This window comes from Molothrus ater, chromosome 5 (assembly GCF_012460135.2).
Source record: "Molothrus ater isolate BHLD 08-10-18 breed brown headed cowbird chromosome 5, BPBGC_Mater_1.1, whole genome shotgun sequence".
NCBI classification, from domain to species: Eukaryota; Metazoa; Chordata; class Aves; order Passeriformes; family Icteridae; genus Molothrus; species Molothrus ater.
Window position 1 is genome coordinate 57725265 of NC_050482.2, and position 24876 is coordinate 57750140.

The window sequence follows — 24876 nt, forward strand, 5'->3', positions numbered from 1 at the left end:
TGCTTAAATTGACAGGAGCCATTTTTGCAGTGGCTCCAAATGCTTAAATCTCAACAGTCAGCAGCACAAGGTTATCACAGTGAAATCTGAATATTTACCGAATTGCTATTAAAGACTATTTGGCCTAAAGCCTGAGGCAGCCATATGCACTTGAGGGAATCTGCTGTTTCTAAAAACTTCACTGGGTGCTCTGCATACTTGTAGGAAGTTCTCAGTACTCTAAAATCTAGTTAACAGGGATGTATCAGGTGTGAAACCTCTCTGACCAGAGATGTTTCTACACTATTGCACATAGGATCTTGTTTCAAATGTTTATTTAAATGTATTTTAGTGCGTTAATATATATTAAGTGCTTGCCTGAGTTTTAGCACACTGATCTTGTTCCTGACCTTCTTGCTGAACCATGTATATGGCTCTGGACCCACATTCAACCCTGTTTTGCCCCTTTTTAGTCTTTTATAGTGAGGCTGTAGGATCTTTGGGATATAACAACTATTTCTGTGTGTTTGTACAACAGTTCACATACGGAGATCATGGCTTGTTTGAGTCCTTTTAAGCAGGAGTACAGAGCTGTTTGTCAGCAGGTGACCATGGGCTTCTGAGCATCACACAGGATATAGTCAGCTTTTCTAGAAACAAAACCCAGGCAGACCAAATTTTGCCTGCTTCCCAAGCAGATCAAAATGCTTTTAGTTTGAAAGAGGTGGGGAAAACGCTGCAGTTCTGAAACCATGCCTATTCCATGGTTCTTTGCCTATGTCATTGGTGTACTTGGTCCAAATAGGTCATCTGGATGATACATTCTGGGTGTTCTGGTTGACTGGCATTCAGAGTGCTAAAATCTATTTGTTTGCTTGGTTTTATGACCCCATGCACAGAAGCTGCAGATTCAGATGCAACCGAAAAGACTCCCTTGCTAAATATCCAGGCCTAAAATCTTACCAGAGGCAAAACTCCAGTATATATAAACTGTATTGTGATCTTTGGATTAAAAGCTCTGCTTGAAACTTTGTTTTATGACAAACCTATGTTTAATATTTGTCTATTTTAGTTTATTTTAAAGATCTGCATATTTTCTATATTAATCTGTATTTAATTCCCTTGGGGCCATTGGTGATTGAGTTTCTGCTTGCTTTCAGCTTACTGATTGCTGCTTTTCTCCCTTTCTAGATAATCCAGCCCTCTTTTGGTTCTCCAGACACATCTCTCTCTGGGGAAGCATTTCCTTCAACCTTGCTGTATTCATCAATTTAGCAGTTGCTCTGTTCTACCCTTTTGGAGACGATGGAGATGAAGGCAAGTAGAGTTTGGTTTTATTTTTTGTTCTAATTTTAGATGCTTTCATTTCTAAGGTAACAAATAAAGCTGCATTTTCAGGTGCAGTCATATCTGGAAGCCATTTAGTGCCTCCTAAGTAGGTGCCAGATGTTGTCTGAAATGTGGTGGTTGATCTGTGTGTCACGTGGCCCACACAATGCAGAGCAGAATGGACAAAGCATAAGTTGGAGATTATCTAGATGATCTCAGCTAATTTTTTTATATTGCCATATTGCAGTGTCCTACTGCACACATTTAGCTGCAGCTTCTGAACTGAAGGAGGATTCCCTGGCAGCAGAGGGATAGAGATTCCTTAAGGCTGACCAAATTGAATGACTTGCAGTCTTGAAAACATATGGAAGAGAATTATTTGAAAACAAGCTTGTTGGCTTTTGACTGTATTGTTTATTGGGATAAAAGGGCATAACTTTTGCAGAGGAGAAATGCATTATGTAAAAATACTCTTAAAACTTATGATTCGGTCTCTGCTTCATCCCATGTCACAGGAAATATTTAATGAAGTTTTTTATTTGCTATAAATGCAGCAGACTAGCAGGAGGCCTCTTTGAAGCCCAACCAAGCTTAATTGGGATAAAAGACACTAAATACTTTAGAATACTGGTAATGGGAGCAGAGCCATTCACCTCTGGGCCTTTGATTTGTGGCCAGTCAGTAATGTGACTGAAAGTCACCTCTGTCTGATGGCATGTGAACTGGGCTGGTGGAAGCAGTCCAGCTTCTAGTAGATACATGTGCTTTTCACAAACACCACAGCTGGCACCAGCAAACATTCCTGCTGGCTGGTGGAACAGAAAGGCAGCAGATTAAAATATATTGGCACGGGGACCACGCTGCCCTGGCAGCCCACAGGGTGGTCTCTGCAGGTCACAGCTCAGGCAGCTCCACAGCCTTGGGGAGTGAGACAGAGTTTGCAGGGCTGTGCCCTGGAGAAGGGAAGCATCTTGTGCTTTGTAAACTGGGGAGTCACTCAGAGCACGTTAGAGCCCACCGAGGATGAGAGGAGAAATAAAGGGTTAAAAATAAACCTTTTAAGCTACTAAATTTTAGCTAATCTATACTCATGGAAATCCTCTAGTCTGCAATCAGTAGGTATTAATACTTATTCTGAACTGCAGATTTATATGGCATTAGTTTAAGTGGCCCCAGTAATCCAGTGACAGCTCATTTCAGGATTCCAGCTCCTGGTGCTTGTAAAGCCAAAGTGACTCCTGAGCAATAAGGAATAGGTGTGGCCAAATCAGATTAGCAGGTCATGAGGCAGTTCCTTACTTCCAGCCTCCCTCTCCACCAAAGCTTCATCCAGCAGCTGGAGTTCGTCTCCCATTTTTCCCCTTCACCCTGTGTAAATCCACCTCTGTTCACCTGTCTGAGGTGCCTGGGCTGATCTAATCATCCCAAAATGCTGCCTTTTAGTAGGTACTTGCAGTTCTTATGTAATAGGACATAGGCAAATCTGCTCCAGCTGAAGACTGCTCCTGAAGGGAGCCTAAAAGAAAGAAAGGAGACAAGAGCACGTGGTGACAGGACAAGGGAGAATGGTGTCAAGCTGACAGAGAGCAGGTTTAGTTTAGATATTAGAAAAAAACTCTTCCCCGTGAGGGTTCTGAGGCACTGGCACAGGTTGCCCAGAGAAGCTGTGGCTGCCCCATCCCTGGCAGTGTCCAAGATCAGGTTGGATGGGGCTTGGAGCAACCTGGGATAGTGGAAGGTGTCCCTGTCCATGGCAGGGAGAATGGAAATTGATGATCTCTGATGGTCCCTTCCAACCCAAACCATGATTCTGTGAAGACTCCTTGCCTCTGCAAGGAGTGGGTGCCTGTCTGCACATGGTGCTGGTGTGGGTCCTGCAATGTGAAATTGCTGGACCTGCAGTAGGGAAGAAGGAAAACTGGTTTGTGAAAGAACCACAGAGAACTATGGCCTTGTCTTTCAGATGGGCTTGAAAGTAATTTTTTTTAGGATCCATTAAAAGTTTCCAAATCTTGTTGGCAAAGAAGTTCTCTGATAGAGCTGACCTTGAACCTCCCACCAGGGATAGAAACACTCCTGAACTTTGGAAAAGTTCGGATGCCATCTCAATGTTAAGGCTAGGGCCTCGTCTCATTGTTTTCTAATCCCAGTGATGCTGCTCAGCTGTGTATCTGTTGCCAAAGAGATTCCTATTGTGAGTCTAGCTAAATTTTCTATTCCCTTCTCCCCCGTCACTGACCTCTCAGTTCATCCCATAACAATAGAAGTCAGTGTACAAGTGTGCCAGTGCCCTGAGATCTGAATGTGCTTTTTATATTCCAGCAGCATGGTGTGTTTCCAGAGCTTTAAGCAGAAGGGAGAGGGAAAACAGGGGCATCGCTCAAAGCTCGGGGAGCGCCTGGAGCCAGCATCTTGCAGAGCATCAGGGACTGGCAGTGCAGGCGGCGAGAGCCGGGCCCCGCTGCGTGCCCGGAGCCGAGCGCGGGCTGAGCGCTGCGGGCTCTGCCCGGGCCGATCCCGCCGTGCCCGGCCCTGCCCGAGCCCATCCTGAGCCCATCCCGCCGTGCCCGGGCCCATCCCGCCGTGCCCGGGCCCGGGCCCATGCCGCCGTGCCCGGCCCTGCCCGGGCCCATCCTGCCGTGCCCAGCGCTCCGCTGCCCTGCAGAGGCGGAGGCTCCCGCGGAACCGCCGCGGCCCTTCGGGAGCCGCGGCTGGAAACGTGGCGCTGCAGCGCGCTGCCACTTGCTGTGCTGCCCCCAGGACCGGCTATTTCTGTAGCTGAGCAATCATGGAATCAGACCGGAGGGGCCCTAATGATCCCTGCAGAAGGGAGCTGATTAGTGGCTTGCTCCAGGAGAAGGGTAAACTGTTCCATCTCTGAGCACTCCCTGGATTTTAATGGAATTTCATTAGCTGCTCGTATTATTACCTGTGCGAAAAGCAACAATACTCTGAGAATAATAGCTCCTGCTGCAATTAGGACAAGCCGTGGTCAGCAGTTGTGATGCATGAATCACGCTTTTGTTAGCTCTGCTGGCAAAGGAATTGATCTTTTGGATCCGTTTCTTGGTGAAAAATGGAGTCTCCAAAGATGCCTTTCTCAAATCTCCCTTTCTCCTCTGCACAGGCACGCTCTCACCGTTGTTTTCCGTGCTCCTCTGGATAGCAGTGGCGTTTTGCACAGCAATGCTGTTTTTCATCTCCAAGCCTGTAGGCATTCGACCCTTTTTGGTGTCTGTTATTCTCAGGTCAATATATACTATAGGGCTTGGTCCTACCTTGATACTCCTTGGTGCTGCTAATGTAAGTACTTCAAAAGCAACCAGAATTTCCTTTTCAGCAGAAGGAAAGATATTAAGGCTCTCCTATATAAAAATCTCATTTGATTAGAGCTGTGCAAAAACTTATTTTTCTGATTCATTGTTTAAGCCAAAAAAATAAATAATTTCCAGTCATCCTGGAACAGCAGTGTCAGCGAAGTGGGAAACTAAGAAAAAAGATGATTTAGTTTTGTGCATATGCAAATATTTTAAAAACAAAACCAACGTGAAATTTAAAGAAATATTGCTGCATAAAGGCAATAAAATCTACAGTTTCTCATGTTAAAAGAATAGTTTGCTCTACCAATACTCTCAGCACTATTGACACAAATACGTGAAATGTTTCTGAGACCTTAAATGTATTTTCAGGAAGAAGTTTTCAAAATTAAAAATTCTCTCAGCCCTTTGCCAGATCTCTTAACTTAGCCATGAATAAGTCTGCATGCTTACTGAGCTTGGTAAGACACACAGTCATGCTCACAAGTCATCTATTTAAATTTCTGCCTGACTGCTACAGCTCTAATTCACCCCAGCACGAAGTATTGGGCTGTTTGCCACCAGTTCTGTATGTGAGAATTTCACATACTGAAAAATACCCAGACATATAGTCAAAGATAAAGGCAAGTAAGCAGCACTTGCCCATGTCAAATTTGGTAGCAAAGGAGTCGTGTTGAGTCCTCATTCCTTGTCCTGGACTGCCAGAGAGATGAGGTGAGACCCTTTCCTGTTCACTGCTGCACTGCTGCTCATGTGCAGGCAAAGCTTGGGAGCCATGGAGAATCTGATGCTGTTGTTTAAATGCTATACTTCAAAAATGTCCTCAGTTCTGAGGGGTTTTTTTAGATATTTGAAATTGAAGAACATGATCTGAAGGAAATAGATGTCACACACCCCCACACACACACACGTTCTGTTGTGTTACTGTTGTTCTCTTGTAGTAACATACCTAGCTGCTCTAACATAGTTTCGGGTCTAAACTCAACATTATTGGGAGTTCACTCCCCAGCTGGATTTTAATGCCTTGTGACATTAACCCTGCCCACCTATTCACTAATGTTATAGGAATAAAACACAATGTGATGAGGCACAGTGCAGTGTTGGAGAGGTGATGTACTTCCACTCACCCTCACGGGCTCATTCCCAGCATGCTGTCAGAGCTGGATTTCCCTCACCTCACTCCAGCTATCTAAAGATTGTGCATTTAGTCAAACCAACCTATCTAGACAGCAGCCCAAACAATAAATACCAGGATTTTTCTGAGGCATAAACCTAGCCTTTGTTCCCCCTCACAGCTCTGTAACAAAATCGTGTTCCTGGTGAGTTTTGTTGGGAACCGTGGGACCTTCACCCGTGGCTACAGAGCGGTCATCATGGACATGGCTTTTCTCTACCACGTGGCTTATGTCCTGGTCTGCATGCTGGGCCTCTGCGTGCACGAGTTCTTCTACAGCTTCCTGGTAAGTACGTGCTGCTGTGGAGGGGAAAACTTTGCAAAAATAGAAAATACCGTTACCCTGCAGCTGTCTTCAATTTCTTCCTGACAATCAAGCCAAATCATGTGTATTTTTAGCATGCCGTTGTGTTGCTGCCCCTTAGGAGCTGCTGTTTTTATTAGAACCTGTTTCTGTTAGGACTTATTTTATCTGTTTTAGAGCTGAAAGTTTGCTCCATTCTTCTCAGACAATCATCACCCAGCCCACTCCTTTTTCTCAGCTTTCTCCATATTCTGTGTCCAACGTTCCTGTGCCTTCTGTCAGTCCTAACATTTCAGGAGCACTTGTCCAGGGGTGGGTGCATCATACCTGTACCAAAGGATCCCATTCCTCATCCCCAGTATATTTTAACAAATTTCTTGGGAAATGGGGATGGCATGCCTTTGGTATAGCAGGAAGATTCATCACTTGAAATGTATCCCACTTCATTTTCTTTTGTTGCCATTATCCAGATGGAATGCCTTTTAATAACGTGGTACAGGTGCAGTGAAAATGAATCACACAAAATTATGCTAAACTCCACTAACTGCTCCCTTCATGCTGAAGAGCAGTAAAAGGTGTTTCACTGCTTGTTTGCTAATCCTTTTGCTCTATAGTGGAACATGTGAAACTTGTAGGGACACTGACTAAATTGTGGTCATTACCTTTCCTGTTGTGTTTTTTTCTCAGCTTCCTGAATAGTGATGAACTCCCAGCATTTTAAAGATGTGTTAAGCACACTAAAATTTTCAGGAGTTCAGTGCTAACTCAGTTAGAGTTCCTGTTGAAGTCAGACTTTCCAGATTTTGACACTAAAGTCTGCTTCAAAGTTTGGGAAGATTTCTAAGGAGATGAGATTGTGGCTGTAGGTGCAGAACCCTCTTGAAATGGATGTAACTCTCCAATTTACAAAATGCACAAATTATTTGCTGTTCTTTCAATGAGTTAGGTGATCTGTGTCTTAAAATACTTTGCAAAGTGTCAAGCAGCTTAAGAAACATTTTACTGTACTGTACATGTACTTACTTTTTTTCAGTGACTGCTATTGACCAATGTCCATGATTCATGGACTTTATTCACATACTCAGGTTGCTTCCAGGTGTTTACTTAGTAGTGGATGTAGTCTAAACTCTAATATTTGTTCATAACTGTCTCCCCTCTTTCTTTATTATTAATCCTTTTACAAGGCTGTCTATTTCAGATCTTATAAATTGCGGCTAATAACAGAAGAAGTTCTGTTGAGCATTTTGATAAATCACAGTGTGTCTCTTTATATCTGTAATCTGAGTGTTTTGAAGTAGAAATACATGCCTTATAGGTAAGGTCCAAAGCACTATAGAACATCAAGAAAATTGTAGGAGAAAAAAAAGTTAAAGTTTCTTGTAAAGCTCCTGTCACGTTTAATTGCTGGTTTAGACTTTTGACATTTAAAGCAATATTATCTTAATATATAGTTTTCTTTAAAGTTAAATACCAGGAAACCATATAGTGCAGGGTAGAGAAGAACAGAAGTTTCTAGTCTCATACAAACAGTGACATGAATTTAACTTTGTCCTAAAAAGAGGTGGCCCCAATCCTTGAACATGTGACATTTACATGGTGTCATGAGCTCAAAGCAAGTTTACAAATATTTAATCACTTATATGTATGAGTGTATTTTTGAGTGGCAGCCTGTGCATGTTTGTCAGATTGTGCATTTAGAGATAACATGAAATATTACTTTGTAGATATAGATCCATAGTGTGAAGACACTGTTTAAATTTTAATCTAGCCAGGTTCTAAACATGGGGAAACAGCAGATCTTGATGGTAAGTGTTGTCCATCTCTGAATCAGGCTCAAATATATTTTGTGGATTTTGCTATAATTAATTTTAAGATGTAAAGTTCTGTGCTAGATTTCCTCCTCCATAAGCATGACCAGCTCCCACTGAGATCAATGTGAGTTTATGAAGCTGAGAATGTAGAATGCATGTTCTGCATGGCTCGATGCATGTTTCAATAGTTCAAATTGTTTTCCTATGTAGCATCTATATTTTGCCTCATTTGTATTCATTTTTCCTCTACTCTCTGCCTTCCCCAGCTGTTTGATCTGGTGTACAGGGAGGAGACATTGCTAAATGTGATAAAAAGTGTTACCCGGAATGGCCGTTCAATTATCCTCACTGCAGTGCTTGCTCTCATCCTGGTTTATCTCTTCTCCATCATTGGCTTCCTCTTCCTGAAAGATGACTTTATCATGGAGGTTGACAGGTTGAAAATCAGGACCCCTGCTGCAGGTATTGTTTTTATATTAAAATTTGCTTCCGACGTATCCCTTTTTCTATCTGCCTAGCCTAACTTTTCATCTAAGGACATCAAATTTCTTTATTTGTGCCTGCATGAGAGCAGAAGTGATTCCATATACCTTAGAACTCAATTAAGTCTCTGTGTAAAATTTAATGTGTATAGGGTTGTTTTAGTCTGGGCTTATTTGTTGAAATGCTAAAATCTAACACATTTGATTTATTATGTTTGCTTCACAAACTCGTGATAACGTTAAAAAAAAAAATCTGTATTTCCTAAATATCTTCCTAAGTGAAAAGCAGCTCCAAGTGGATTGTATTGGTTCTCATCCCACATTAAAAGCAGCTCATAGTAATTTCTGTGTACTATATGAGGCACGTGATCTTAACATCATTAGCTTTATTAATTTCATTGCTTTTTAAGCTTCATCCAGCAGAAATTTATTACAGAATTCACATTTCTACTGATAGGAGCATCTTTTAAATTCAGTGTGCATTTCATGGTCATCATCCTTAGTGTATAACCCTGGCTTCAGTAAAGTCATTGGGAGGTTTGGAACCAGTTTTAAAAAGGCCAGGATTTCAGCTTTCTGGAATGAGAGAGTTTAGCAAAGTGAACAGAGAGTTACAAACTTGCTTTGCTAGAAAAGAGCCAGGTCTGGTCTGTTGAGGGCTTTGTGTGTGCTGCCAGCAGCCTGCTGGGACATGGGCAGGGGAGTAACAACTGGCTGCAGAGAAATACTTGAGAATAGCTGCTGATTAAATTCCTCGAGGCATGATTTTCCCAAATGCTGAGCTCTTCAGACCTGTACACAAGCACAGAACCGGTGGAACCCAGCTGGGGCTGTGTGCATTCAGTGTTTGCCAGTCTTTCCCTGAAGTTGTTTTTTCAGGATTTAAAGCTCACAAACAAGGCAAAGGTCATTCAAGACTCATGGGCCTGGCGTACTTCTGTAGCTGGTTCAAAACCATATAAAGAAAAAAGGAACCTGACAGATTTCTTTAACATACTGTGATTTTTTAAATTTTTTTTTATTTTTTCTGCCACTGATCATCCATTAGGGGCTAAATTGGCTTATATTTGACTTACCATTCATTTTTGGGACAGAACTTAAGGTATGAAGTTTCATTTTGAAAGGTAGTTGTGACCATCTGGTCTGATCCAGGGCAGCAGCTCCTGTGTGTTTGTGTTGCTTCTGTTGAGTTCTTGGCAGATTTTTGTGGTGTGGGTATGTTCTTGCTGGCTTCATACATTGCCATTTCTGATCAAAAACTCATCAAGAAAATATGCTGACTGCATGTTGATGGAACATTATGCTTCCCAGGACAAGTGCTTTAATTTTTTTCTTTATAAAGTAGCAGAAAGAGTAAGTCAGAGTGCATGTTTTCTGCATTACACATACTGTCTTAGGCTGTTATTTTGTTGTATAGTTTTGCCTTCATCTTTTTCTCCTTAAACCTTTTTGTATCTCTAATTTGAAATGCAGAAAATTGTTGAAGGTGCACAAGAGAAAATTGGTTTGATAAAATCAAGCTGATGTACACATTTACCACTTTGGGAATGTTAAATTAGTGTTTTACACAAACCCATACATATTTACAAATGAGTACCAAACTGTGTTATAATCCTTGAAAACCCTTAAATATTCTACATTCAGGATAACTGAATGTCAGCTCGGTGTCCTTCTTGTCAGCTTTTGTGAATAATTTATCTAATGGTTTTTAAAACTGACATTATTTTCATATCTGACAGTTGTTTCTTGCTTTGAATATATTTTGTGCTCACCAGAAGCAGCCGCATTTGATGTAGATTCATTAATTTCAGGAGATGAAATGGGAATAGCTGTGATATACAGTAAATATAAAACTATGTTTTTGTTCATTATGATTGCTTTGAGCTGTTGAGGCAGAATCTTTCAAGGAGGGAGGAATTGCTGGTGTAATTTGTTCTCTTTTTCTTCTTAACTCTCCAACCCAGTGCTTCACTCCTTGGAAATAATGATCTAAAACTTAACATCAATGTAGTCTGTCTTTTTGTCAACATCCTGCTTTTTCCACAGGTATTGGTGAAGTTCCCACTACAACCCTGACATCAATGATGGGAGCCTGTGCAAAGGAGAACTGTTCCACGAGCATCCCAGCTCTTAACCCAGGTTAGTACAGAACCTCCCTCAGACCAATGATCACTTAGAGCCAAGGGACCCCTGGAAATGTTCAAGGCCAGGTTGGATGGGGCTTGGAGCAGCCTGGGATAGTGGAAGGTGCCCCACCCATGGCAGAGGGTTGGAATGATATGATCTTTGAGGTCCCTTCCAACCCAGACCTGAGGTTCTGTGATTCTCTGATCTGTGTGTTGCTGTTTCAGGGACTTCTGCTGGTGTGAGAAGTGACAATGACTCTTGTGAGTCAGAAGTGCTCAAGTTCTGCAAGGCTTGGAGCTTAGTTGGCAGCTTTGCTGTTAATGGGAGTGCTTCCCACACCTGATTTCCAAATGCACTGGCATTAATTTTGTTATTAAAAGAGCTTGCTGAATCATTATGCTTGAATGTACAGGTTGCTTCTTGCCAAGTGACTTAGCAGAGAGAAGCAGCTTGCTGCTTGTCTGCAGCATCCTCACCTGCACACACTGAGCCACTGGTAGATCAGTTAGGGCCACAGAAATTCATTTTCATGGCATAGCATATCTGTCAGCAAGCTTCTGTGTATTTTTTCTATATGTATCTGGGCCAAGGCTGTATTTGTAGCCAGAAGACCTGAGAACCCACATCCGGGCCCACATGTCTGTCTGTCTGTCCCCCTCTTTGCATGGGGCACAGCCTAGTTGAGTGGCTGGTGTTTCAGTGCAGGGCTTGTTTGGTTTGATGTGTTGTGGCCTTTGCAGTGGAGGTGTGTGCACAGTGAATGGTCTTCAGGCTCAAAGTATTTACTGCCACAGTTGCCTGTGGCTGCTGGGGGCTGAAAGTGAGGACATAAACTGTCCCTTACTGTGTGCCAGTGTTGTTTCATAAGCTTTATTCTTCCACTAATTTTTGAGTTTTTAGGATCAAAGCCTTCAGGGAGAGGGCTATAAAAGCGGGCTTTTTCTCCCCAGCTGGTGTGTAAACAGGCCTCATAAAGAACATGGGAAGCTGTCTGGCTAGATAGAGAAAACAGTCTAAGAGCTATTGGCAAAGCTGCTGCATTCAAAGAGTAATCAATCAGTCAAAAAGATGCAGTATGGCTTTTGCCAAGCTCTTTAAATGATAGAAATCTCACATTTCTCATTGTTTGGGTACTGCTCCTTTAAAATCAATCCATAATGAAGGAGGGCTGACAAAACATCTAAGTGCACTCTTACTTAATCTTGAAGAGATTTTATTTATCCCGTACCATTAAAACCCACCAACGTTCAGCAAGAGCGGTTTTGTTCACCTTAGCCACCTGGTCAAAAGAATCTTTCTACTTTCTGTCTTTTCCTGGGACAGATTTCCTCTCTGGCAAAAGTGTGAGCGTGGTGGAATGCAAAGGCATGAGATCACCATCCCTGGAAGTGTTCAAAAGCTGTGGGGATGGGGAACTTGGGATGTGGTTTAGTGGAGGACATGGCATGGTTGGGTGAGTGGTTGGACTCAGTCTCAGAGGTCTCTTCCAGCTTTAATGGTGCTATGATTCTGTGAGATTTGGGGAGTTTCATATTGCAGCACCAGAGAAGTCCACAGCTGTGTGTGGGAGAGAGAAAATGTTTTCAGTGGCATCTCAGGTCCTGAGTGAGACAGGAATTACATTGCTTTTGAGATCAGATCACTGCTGATCTTTGCTTCTGATGGCACTCTGCTTCTTCCTTGGGTTTCAGTGGTGGAGCCTGTGCTCAGTCATTGCTCTTACTGGTGAGGGAGCTCCCTGGGGAGGCAGTGTGCTGTGCTCCCCTCTCTGCAGCCTGCTGCTCACTGCTGCTCTGGGCTGTCAGCATGAAAAAACTTCATCTCATCTGCCTTGGAGTGTCTCTCTCTCCACTCCAAAGACATTTCCATAGCACTTCAGTCTGTGCCTGGTGAAGTCCCTGATCACTTACAGGAACTTCACATCCTACAGTACATACCTCCTCCTGTAGCCCATGAAGACATGTGCTAGGAAGGTGCACAGACACCTGTTTGTAAAATGGGACATTTCCAAAGAGCCATGCCACTGCCAGGCCTGGTCCTGCTCTGTGCAAGTTCTGCTGGGTCCATGTGGGCACAGGTGTGTCTCACCTGATGTGCTTGTGTGGCCCAGGTAGCTGTGGGCCATCAGATGAGGATTTTTTAAGTAATTCTCCCTGTTATTCCTCCCCCTCCCTATTATCCCTCCCCCTGCCCACATTGTGATGTGGTCTTAGCCCTTAACCTGTTTTGCCTGTGAATTAAATTTAATCAGAAGACAGCCTGCCTAATGCTGTCCAGACTCTCACAAGCCACTTTCCAGGGTGGAACTGCTTGCAAATAACCCCCCCTGAACCTCAATTAATGTTAATATTGGGTCCTTAACAACAGTGCACTCTACAGATCCACTCCTTTCTTTCAAGTCTGGGCATTGCTGATGCCTAGAGGGCTCTGAGCCTGCACTGTGAATCCTGTTGGGCATTGAGAACAGACAGCTGAGGCAGAACATGTGCCTGTAGGGTTGCCTGGCTGCCAGCTTGAAGGCAGCTCCACATCTGGGAGTGGAATAGAACAGCAAAAATGATGTCTGTACACTCCCCACAGCCTACATTGCAACTCTGGGCTGTCTGGTTCTCTGGCAAAGATCTTGCAACCTGAGAAAGATCTTTAGTTTCTGGGAGCTTTTCTGGCTGGGATGCTGATGTTCTGTGTTGCAAGATGTGCAAGGTGATGTATCTTTTTCTCTGAAGCCTGGCTTGCTCTGAATTAGCATCTCAGTGGACAGGGAGAGTTGGGTGTTAGGGCTGCTGGTAGATAATTCCCTCTTCAATTCTCAGCCCCGGATTAATCCTCTCTGTTCACCAGAATCTGATCATCTGCTGCTCCCAGCACCTGAATCTGGTCTTGTGAACAGAGAAAATGTTGTAGTTGCCTAAAACAAATAGAAGCCGTGGCTTTTTGAAGGCTTTTTATTTATTTTGTGGATGGTCTCCTTCTCAAGCAAAAAAAAAAAAAAAGATGGAGTATTGTTTGAAAAGAGGGAATAGTAGCAGGATACAACAGCAAAGATTAGTTGGTATGAATAACATCACTGTGCTAGTAAGAAAAATCTAGGTATGACAGGATAAAAAAGGTTTCTTGTTTCAATCCTTTCAGTTTCAATATTTAGGCAGTTATTTTTAAATCCAGGATTATTTGTGGGAGTAGTGTCTGTAATGACCATATAGTTTAACAGGGAAGTCTGTCCTGATGTCTGCTTTTGCTTTTCTTTTTGCTCAAAGCTCCTTCAGTAGGGAGTTGTTTCTCATTTAATTCGCCTGTGGAGCAGAAGCAGTGGTGGCAAGAGCAGCAGACACAGCAGTGCTGTCCTGCCCATCCCAGCCAGGATACATGCGCCACAGTCTGGGAGCCCAAATCCAAAATTAAATTTAAATCCAAATTACTTGTCTGCAATGTGAGTGCTTGCAGTCAATTCAATTTATCAGAGTCTATCTCAGTGGCCCAGATGTGGTGGTTTGGGGCTGTTAAATATGTGTATCAGTCAGCTCTCCCAGCAGGGTGTTGTTATTTATTAAACTCTGTTACAATGAGTGCACGGAGCACAGCGAGAGTGAATCGCTGCCTCCCCCCCAAGCGAGCGTGTCCCTGAAGAGGAAGGAAGGCAGGAGGAATGCAGTCACAGCCCTGGCCCTTCAGCCCAAGCCAGCAGCACACAGGGAACAGCTCAAGCAGGGCTCTTCAAAGGGAGGCTGTGGAAGCAGTGAATATGTGGTGGGAGGGACTCTGGCCAAGGTGGACCAAGTCCCCCTGGGGTTTGGTGTTCCAGCCCAGCTCCTCTGCACGTTCAAGTATCTCCTGTACAATAGTACCCTCTGTGGCTCGGCCAAAACCGCACAGCAGCTCTGCAGCGCAGATAAGAACAGAATCCAAATTTTCAGGCTGAGGCCATGGAGAGCCTTTCATTTAATGTCTGTCAGACCTGTGCTTGGGCACGTGCACTGGTGGAAAGATCACGGACAGACGGACTCGAACAAAAGCCTCTCCTTAATAGTTTGAAATGCTAACGTGACTTGGCTTCTACATGAGTAGGTAGAGGAATGATTTCACAGGAAGACAATCCTTTTACAAATGTGCTTCTAATTCTCTGTTTATATTGCTGCTTGTCTATGCTGCATTTTTAGGGGGCCCACTGGAAAAGCAGTGGGAGGACTGCAAGGAGAAGGGGTGCTCCCATGAGCAGAGATGGTGGCTCTGGTTCATTAACAGCTCTGGTGGGAGCCCTGCTTGTGATTTTCTCCATCTCTCTTCAGGCTAAGTGGGCCTGATGTGCCTAAGTATGTCACCAGCAGGGATGTGCACATGGGTGGGGATGATCAATGAGGTTCTGCATGAGAAATACGAGAGGCAGATGTGTCTTGCAGTTGCTTTCTCTAACAGAATTGTAGCTTTGTTTGATGAGTGATTATTTGATGCCGTGGTTCCTGTTTGCAGGTGAAGAAGAGGAAGATGGAATAGAAAGGACCTGTGACACCCTGCTCATGTGCATTGTGACCGTGTTGAACCAAGGCCTGCGCAATGGTGGTGGTGTGGGAGACGTGCTCAGAAAGCCTTCCAAAGATGTGAGTGTTTTGGCTCAAGAAACACATTACTCCCTGTGCATCTCATGAATGCCAAAGTCAATTTTTGGAGGTTATAGACAGTGTTTGTATCTAGTCTGATCTCATGTCACACGGTTGACTAATCCATGTGTTTTTTAGATCCCAGATGGGATATTTAATGGGAAGAGCTAGGCTTAGTGTGATGATGATACTTGAAGAAAGGATTTCTAGGTAGTTGTTTACCACTTCTGGAAAAATGCAGAATACCATAACCTTCAAAGAACTGCTAAGAAGTCAGCCCTGGGAGGCAAATCTGGAGTGCTGTGTCCAGTCCTGGGCTTCTCAGCACAGGAAGGACAGGGAGCTCCTGGATTGGGGCCAGTGGAGGCTGCAGAGATGATTTAGGGCCTGGAGCATCTCTGGCAGGGAAAGGCTGAGGGAGCTGGGGTGTCCAGCCTGGAGAGGAGCCCCAGCTGAGAGGGGCATTCAGCCCTGGGTGTCCCTGCCTGCAGGGAGGGCTCTGAGCAGGGCCCAGCTCTGCTCCAGGGGCCCAGCAATGGCACCAGAGGAACGGGCAGGGACTGAGCCCAGGAGGTTCCACCTGGACATTTTAGTTTATATTCAGCATGGCACCTGCCCTGGAATAGGTCCTGTTGTTTACTTGTACTCAACCAGCATGGAGATCAAACCAGAATTTAATCTGTTGTGGCATATTTTCTCCTCCAGAAGTTTCCTCAAAAATGTGGTTCATTTAAGGACCTCCCTTAATATTTGGGTGGTTTCATGCATTTTTATTAAGGTTCAAAAAAAAAAGAACATCACAAATAAAGGCAATCTAGCAGCACTTTGCTTGATGAGCCACACCATACACGTTATAAATAAATTCAGGATAAAGGATCTCAGCAGGGCTTGCAAGAGTCCAGAGACAGCTCAGATCTGCATGGAAGAGCTCCCTGTGCTGGTTGTAGGAGTCTATATCCTGTCTCACAGACTGGGAGGTTCTGCAGGAGCCAAAATTTATTCCCATTGGAGTCTGTAAGCACTTACAGACTTTGAAAGTGACCCTTTGAAATTGACCCTTGCCACTTAGCAGCTGTTTAATGCTAATTATATTGACCGCACTCCACAAAGAGTCGTGCTATTATTCCCATGAATGTGTGGAAAACGGAGCAATTGGGTGACTTCAGGTTTCTATCATGGTGAAGAAAAGGACTTGGGTAGTCCCTCCCTAGTCCTGTGAGTAAGGCTAGCAGAATTTGGCATATGAAAAGAAAGAACTGTAGCTTTGGTTGAGCTAATGTGAAAATGTTGTTTAATATTTGTCTAAACATATTTAAACATATGTTTATCTATACATATTTAGATATTATACATATCTATTATTAATATTTATCTAAACATATTTAATATATGTTTAGATTTGTGCTATTTTTATACCTTATTGCAACCTTGCTATTGCAGGAGCCCTTGTTTGCTGCACGAGTTGTTTATGATCTTCTGTTTTACTTCATTGTCATAATTATTGTTCTCAACCTGATCTTTGGAGTCATCATTGATACATTTGCTGATCTCAGGAGTGAAAAGCAGAAAAAGGAGGAGATACTAAAGACCACCTGTTTTATCTGTGGTAGGTGTTACTGATCTCTTGAGATATTTGAAGGTGAAAGGAGTGAAAGTGAACTATTCCTCAATAAATAAAGCTTGGACCCCAGGTGTGGTTATCTTCTACAAGGGAAGTGTAAAAATTCCAGAGGCTGATTCCAAATTTATTCCCTCTCAGTAGGAGACAGATTTGGTTTGTGAATCAAAACCTAGCTTTGCTGAGAGGTGGCTTCACAGTCTCCACCCAGACTCCGAGGCACAAGAGCTGAGTCTCACGCTTGCATCACCACCACTAATGGAGATGGGCCAGCTGCTGACTCTCAGAGCTTGCTGCAGATGAAAGTGCAGCTTCTGTTTCACAGCACAGGGCATTCCAGAAGGGGAGCATCAGCAAAAGCTGCCCATTTCAGAAGGTGATATGAAGCAGGGAACAAAAGAGTTTGGTGGAAATCATCCACACAAAGCCCATGGAAAATCACACTTATTTTGAAATGCACTCACAAAGAGGGACAGACCTTCACTCCCTGGGGGACTTCACAGATACCTGCTTTTTTGTAGGCTGGGTGCTGTTTCCATGGTGGTTGTGCTGACAGGGATGAATGCTGTGCAGAGCACTACTTGTCTTTAGTGGCTGTGGACAGGAAATCCAGGGAGGCAAACATTGGTGATTCCTCTCCTTCCTCACTTCTGGTATTCTTCAGAGATCTGGACCATTACAGGGAAAAATAAAAAACAATTCTTATGACTACAGCTCTGTAAAGACTGTGTGACAACAGAGCTGCAGAGACTCACCCTCTCTGCCAGGTTTAAGCCCACAAACAATCTCACTGAAGCTTAAGTGGGACTCTTTATATGTTTGATGCTAAAAGTGTGCATAAATCTTTGGAAGATCAGGGCCTGGACTGCACACTATGTGCTTCCCAGTATACATCTAGAAAGAGCCACAGCCAACACTTGTAAAACACTTTATGGCCCTCAGCATAGAAGGCTCTGTAAAACTGTAACATATTTATTATATTGTTATTGTTATTAAGAGGAAGTATCACAAAAGAGAATAAATGTCCCGTTGAAAGACTGCTGTCAGGAATGCCTTCTGGCCTGGTATTTCTTGCCTGGCAGTTATGGCTTTTAAATTAAGATCTTTCAAATTTATGATCCTTTAAATTAAGTTAGGTTCCCTTCTCTAACATATTTAACAGATTTGCGTATTTTTATGTTGAAGTTTATTTTTTGGCTTTATGTTCTTCTCTTTTTGCAGGACTGGAGAGAGACAAATTTGATAACAAGACCGTTTCGTTTGAGGAGCATATAAAGGCAGAACACAACATGTGGCATTATTTGTACTTTATAGTTCTTGTCAAAGTTAAAGATCCAACTGAATACACTGGCCCAGAGAGCTACGTAGCACAAATGATTGTGGTAAGTCAATTTGGGCAAATGCTTTATGCAACTGAGAGTTGCTTCTTGCAGCTAGGGCAGAGAATATCTTTCGTTTCCTCTCTCTCTGAACAATAGGAGGTATCGATCTGTATTTTTAAAGATCTTTTCACATGTCCTAGCCTGCAACAAAACCCGGCCTTAAACATAATGAAAAAGATGAAGGTGCAGGCCTCAGTCTCCAGTTTGGTGTCGGTGCTCTCATGCTCTGTGGGTTCTGCTGCCTCATTAGGCAGAGCTGGGGCAGGAGAGCATGCATCATAACATCTGCTGCTGCTCCAGCTTTGCCCAGTGTCTCTGGGCTGCTGTCCAGAAAAATAACATCTCCTGCTGCACGCTGAAACGCAGGGTCAGTGCTCAGGGCTGGTGCTTTTCTCCTATGGCTGCTCTGAACAAGCTAGTGAAAAAACCAAACAGAGCAGCCACAGGGATTTGAAGAGCCACAGAAACTGCCTTGTGAAGCAGGGAGAGTACTTGGATTCAGAGAGGGAAATGTGATTATGCTGGGCCAGAGAGGTGTTCGATTACAGTTTGTTTCCAGCCCGCTGCTGAAGAGGGTTCGTTCTGCTCAGTGACAGGAGTGGATTATCAAGGCTGCCTGGCTTGGGGCTTCATTTTTGAGGAATTCTGCCTGCCTGCTGGGATATTCTGGTGCAGCATTTTCTTCCTGTGGACTTGCTGGAAGGTATTGCAGTGCTCAGGGCCTGTGCCAGGCTCTGTGGTTGCAGAGCTGGCATATGTCTGAATCCCGGAGGAGGCTGTAACCAATGCACATCCGGCTTTGCTCTTTCTGCACTTCTGGAGCCACATTTCTTATCAAGACTATCTCCCTGCTATCCCTCATCAAGCCTTTGGCTGGACATACTACCCAGCCTCATTACTGAGGTGCTGGGTGGCCTTTTACTCCCCAGTTTAGCCAAGGGGAAGATTCTTCTCCTTTCACTTCAGCTGTTGTCAGGTCTGGCGCCAGGTTTCAATCGATCCCAGCTCCTTTCTGCCTTGACAGTGCAGAAAGCTGGGTTATTTATTCTGCCTTCAGATGGGTGTCCAGGATAGCTGGGCTGACTCACCTTTCTCACTCTATTGAGAGCCCAAATGGTTAGTTTAGACAAGATGTGTAATTGGGAGCAGGCTAAAATTAGAGCTGACTGCCACGCACTGTGCAGGCTTATGCAGAGTTATTACCTTGAAGAACTGGTGGAAATGGTGGTGTTTAGACAGGAGTGTATGCTTGATTGCTGCAGTTAAATTGAGCTTTTGTAAGTGCTATTGCCACTAGAAGGGAAGGTGTTGTGGCAGGTGAGGGAAATCAGTGCTCAGGTGCAGAGGAACAGCCTATATCCTTCAATTTTGAACCATCAGTCTCATTGCCCAGCTCAGAGTGTTTATGCTGTAGGCAGTGATGGATCTACACTTCTGCAGTTTGGTGGGTGAGGTAGAAAACCTAAAACAAATCCTTGTAGACTCTGTTGCATTGCCAGAAATTATTCATAGTGGCAAGTTGTGCTGTTACCCGTGGAAATTTTAGCTTATGTCAGAAATACATTTTAATTTCTGGAACCAGATTCTGGGGCCTGTCTCATTTGTTCATTCCTCCTCTTCCTCTCCCTGCAATGTTTGTAGGATTTTAAAAGTTTGTAGTATGTATGTTAAGTATTAATGTTTAATTCTATGAGATGCATTAATATTCATAGTAAATATATTCATCCTGTGGCAGCAGTGGTTTGACTTTTCTGATGTGTAATTCACTAATGTATTTTACTTCTGCATTAATGGCTGGAGCTCCTTTTTGAATATCTAAAACAGAAAAGCACCAAAAACTTGCGTGACCCCAAGCACTGAACTGATTTCTCAAAACCCCTGTTCCTCTAAGGCAGAAGGCTGGTAGTTTAAGTGGTTAGCAGTAATCCAGATTTTGGGATTATTAAACTCTCTTTTTCCAGTTAAAGGTTATTTTGGATGCTGGAGAGGTACCTGTGGATCAAGAAATGTAAAGCTTACATGGGATGAAAGTATAAAGGGTAGAGTGGGAGAAAAAGGAGAAATGAATGGTTGTACAAACTACAAGTGTCTGGTATGGGATTAGTAGTTGTGTCTTTGTGTAGTTTAAATTCCTAGTATGAAATCCAGGGAAGATGTGCTGCATAGCAAAAGCAATTGGAACTTCTTAAGTGAACAAAAAAAGGACACTTTCTCTTGGAGCCAGAGAATTTACTGTGTGTCACATGCATCAAGGAATACTAAGAAATTAAAGAAAATAATCTGACTGCAGGAATGGAGTATGATATTTGACTGGAGGAAGAAATTTAGAGATACAGCTATGCTTAGGACCGAGAGTCAAAAGGAAGACTCTCAGAGGCAGTTTTGCAGCTGTCAGACATATGAGCTGCTTAGCAAATGTGTTTGGTGTGTCCCAAACACAGCCTGATAATAATGAATTACACCACAGGCACGTGAGATGTGCTGCATTCCCTGCACTAATTAAGCCTGAGCATGGCTTTTGTCATGAAGACAGATAAGCTGATTCAGACTCTGTGACAGCCTGAAAGCTGTGTGACCATCCTTCTGATGCTGGGAGAGGTGACCAAGTCCCAGGTAGGACAGCACATCCTGGTTAGGATCTGGCAGAAAAGAGACTTGAAATTAACCTTTCACAAGGGACTTGCCAATGGAATTGGCTCATTGATGAAATAGGCTTGTTGGGGGTATAGGGGATTGCAGGAAATATTTATAAATATGGGTGTTTGGGATAGCAGGGCAGTCTCAGGACCTCTTTGAAAAGGACAAGGTGGAATGAGATTTTATATTTCTTACTATACAGAATATGGCTGGAAAAACTCTATGAATCATACTCCTGGAAGAACTCTCTTCATTCTAATTGTTTTTGTTATGATCAGGAATACTTCCTATGGCTGCTTCTGTAGCTTTAATGGATTCTGTGGAATTTAATGGAATTCTGTGTTTTCACAGCCAAATCGCTTAAGGAGAACTTGTACCCAAATCCAGTCTTCAAGTCCTTCAATACACATAGGTCAAAATTTTGGAATATGCTACAGTAATTTTAATAGAAAGTAGAATTTTGCTCCAAGTATCATCCTCACTGTCCCTACAACTGCAATAAGGAACCAGTTATTATTTGCATTTGCCTACTCCTGTCTTACAAAGTATTGCAAAAAGTAACATCGGAATAATGATCAGTATTAACTAAGCACCAGGAAAAGCATCTACATTTTCTGATAGTCCTTTTCTCTATTGCCCACCCTCGTCAGAGCCCAAAAATATGACTGTCTACTTTGTGACTCTCAGTCTTCTCTATGTATCATTTGTCCAGCAAACAGTGCAGCATCTGGTTGGAAGGTTTGCTGATAGCACAACAGATAAAAAAAACAGGAATACTGTGGTTTCCTTGTTTTGGAATGTTATTTGAAAGGCTGGATGCCAAAATGATGGGAATTATTTACACATCATTGTTCACCTCTCCGGTTTTTCAGCTCAAGAAGGGGAAAGAAACATGTGGGTGATGTTGTACACACCCCTCACTCAAATGCAAGATTCTTGCAGACTTCTAAGTTCACTTGTATTTCTGTTCCAGGGGTGGTTTGCTCCAAGGCATTCCCATTATCTTGCGTGTCTCTGGCCTCAGATGACGTTGGGGTAGAGCACTTCTTTTGCTTTCTTGCTCTGGACTGTGGACATTGTCTCTGCAAACTCCTGGTGTTCCCTGTGATTTTGGTTTTCCCAGAAGCTCTGTGTTTGCTTCAGTGCTTAGCACACTGCTCTGAGCAGTGATTGAAGTAGTCAGGACTATGCAGCCTTCATAAAGAAAGGTATTATTTTTTTCTGGGTTTTTTTCTTTTTAGAAAAAAGCATCAAGCATAAAATGTGTTCTAAAGCAACACGCAGTGTATACACCTCAAGCTTTATGGAGATGTTGGTGGGAATAAAGCACTTCAGCTCTTCCAGTGCTGCCCTTTCTTCTTGCGCACTATCTTTTATCAGTTTTTGGGTGAAATATTAATGAATATTAAAGCAGGGCAGTAGGTTTTATTATCTGTTTGCTCTCCAGGCCTATTTTATGAAGTCAGACAGGTATTATACAATATCCGAAGAGACAGAAACTTAGAAAAGCTGGCTGCATGCCTTGTGTTTGCACTGAGAACCTGCATGAATGATTCCCCTATTGAATTTTCATTCCTATAGAAAAACCCTGTTTATCTGACTCATTTGACCAGAAACACCATCCCTAGCAAAGCCAGAGATGCACATAACTTGTATTACATTGATACAGCAATCTTTGAATGTTCCTTGTGTCCGTTTGTCAGAGGAGACAGTTTAATGTGATAACTGGAACAATGAAGGTAAATGTCTAAACTTTTATACTTCTCTTTTCAGAGGTGTAATTTGTACACACATATTTCACCCAAGCCTTGGTAGCTGTAAATAGATATATGGAGGTTAAAAAAAAAGGACATGATTAGTTACTGAATTTTTTGCAGCTCAACAGAGCTATGAACTAGCCTATGATTTGTACCTCCATTCATTTGCAAAAGTAAAAGGGTATTGGCTTAGCAATTAAATTAGTTATTTTTCCCTTTGAAAGAATGAAAGACTTCAGCAAACGAAGCCCTGAAACTTTCATTCTCACGTGCTCTGTCCACAGTTCTTAGCAAGTTTTGTAATGGCTTTTATCAGCATTAGTGCTACCTGTCATAACTACGTAATTACAGCACTTAATTATATTATTACTTATTTACCCTAGTTATGTAATTGGATGTAATTGTGCAATTATGTAACTCCTCAGTCAGCTGAAAAATGCTCTAAAACCAGCCTATGCTCCTAAGAGTAAAGGATACTGCGGTGAATTGGACATCTCTCTAAAGCAAGGCAATCTTTGCTGGGAAATTACAGGTTCTTTTCTCCATTATGGTCATTGGGACCATGAACCTTTTATTCCCATCAATGTGGCAGGGAGGAAGCAGTACAGATAGGTTGAGCAACACCAGCCTGAAATTCTGAACAATTGTCTTCTGATTCAGTTCTTTTAAAAGCACTTATGGCACGTGGCAATGACCTGGCATTGGCCGTGTGACAAAATATTTTAACTGGTTTATTTTAAACATTTTGAAGGCATCAGCTTTTTTTCATTTTTTTTCTTTTAAATTGTTGAATAAAAGAAGTATTTATCCATGTCACGAGGAAAAATGCATTCCCCTTTTGAAACATTCTGATTGTTTTGTTTGCTGTTTTTAAATACTGAAGTTTTGAAAATTCAGCTGAATGTAGTGCTTCTTTGAGCTGGTGTTGTTGTTTCTGTTCTTCCTATCTCCAGCCTCATGGTTTTGCCTTCTTTTTCTATTAGATACCCAGAAGTGGGTGTTAGATTGAAAAGCAGTGCTGGGAATAATGCCAAATGAGCCATTGAGAAGCCCCACAATAGTTGTCATTCTGCCCATGCTGTGTGCTGGGCAGCGCCAGCCCTTTTCCCTGGGCACCCTCCTCTCTCCTGCCTGGCTGCTCTGCCTTTTGCCGTGTTCCCACCTCGGGAGGGGAGGTGTGATGTGAGCCATGGCAGCTCCTGCCTGCTCCCAGGGGTCAGGTCGTGGCCAGAGTTGCTCCATGAGGCCGTGACCCCCCGGTATAGGAGCAGGGAGAGGGGACAGGCTCCCTCCTGGAGGCAGAGCTGCTGGCGTACAGCCCCTGGCACACCTTGCAAAGGGGATTTTTTTCATCTTAGCCAAGGCCAGCAGACGTAGCTGAGTGTCGAAACAGCCAAGGTGTGAGCCAAGGGCACCTACAGAGCCCAACAGCTGTGGGTCAGGAGGCTGCCTGCCCGTCCCCTCACACCTTGGGGGAGGTTGCTCCAGGGTTACTCAGTGAGCAAACGGCATTTCACCGATGCCAGACCCTGGTGTGCTCCCCTGGTGTCTGACAGAGTCAGTGGCCATCCCTGAGCAGGCCACGTGGAGCTTCTAGGGGAGGCAGCTCCAAGGGAAATTCAGGCAAGAGAGGTGGAGACAGTGAAAAAGCACTGTACAGAAAGGGGAAGGCATGCTGACAGCATGGGGGTTTGTGGTACAAGCTGTTCTTTACTACTGTCGATTTTTGTCAAAGAATGTAATAAAATTATATGTACTAAGAGGGCTGTTGACCTCTGCTCTTAAAATAAAGCTTCTTTGCAGAAGGAAGAAAAAAAAAAGTTCTGACATCCAAAATTCTTCTATTGTGTTATCCATCACCCTTTTGAATTTTGGAGGTAAAAGTTTTCTCTGCTAGTTCTGTAGATATTCTTATTACATCCAAGGATCACGAAACACTGTATGGGTAGAGAGAATGATCTAAAGCAGAGAAATGTCAACCCAAGGTAGCATGAATGCTGCAGAAGGGGCACTTGGGATCTCAGGCAGACACTCTGTGTGCTTTTCACATGCACTTTGGTGATTCATCCCAGACAATTCCAGGAGTTTCCTCCCCCAGATGTCCACCAGACCCTTGTGCTGCAGTGAGAGCAGAGGGGGGAGGACGAGGGACGTGTTTGTTCACTCCTGAGCTGCTGCAGTTCACAGCCCAGAGTACTAATGTGAAAATTGATGGCCACTGAAGTCACGCCAGTCTGAACTGCGCTGGTTGAGGAGAGGACACTACTCTGGTTCTGCTGCCTCTGGATGGGTGGGATAATATCAGCTGGGAGAAAGGGCACCAGCTGTTTGGAGTGACCCCTTCAGCTGCTGCAGCTGAATCTG

The 24876-nt window shown here is 43.4% G+C and overlaps 1 protein-coding gene across 1 annotated transcript in view; it reads left to right on the forward strand.

Annotated features, from left to right (window-relative positions):
• The window catches only part of ITPR2 (inositol 1,4,5-trisphosphate receptor type 2), a 243390-nt gene that overhangs the window by 200545 nt on the left and 17969 nt on the right, over positions 1–24876 (forward strand). The window contains exons 48-55 of the mRNA XM_036405007.1: positions 1171–1296; positions 4436–4611; positions 5921–6085; positions 8181–8376; positions 10443–10535; positions 14991–15118; positions 16559–16724; positions 17958–18118. Of these exons, the coding sequence (XP_036260900.1) occupies positions 1171–1296; positions 4436–4611; positions 5921–6085; positions 8181–8376; positions 10443–10535; positions 14991–15118; positions 16559–16724; positions 17958–18118 (1211 nt within the window). The remainder of the gene's footprint in view (positions 1–1170; positions 1297–4435; positions 4612–5920; positions 6086–8180; positions 8377–10442; positions 10536–14990; positions 15119–16558; positions 16725–17957; positions 18119–24876) is intronic.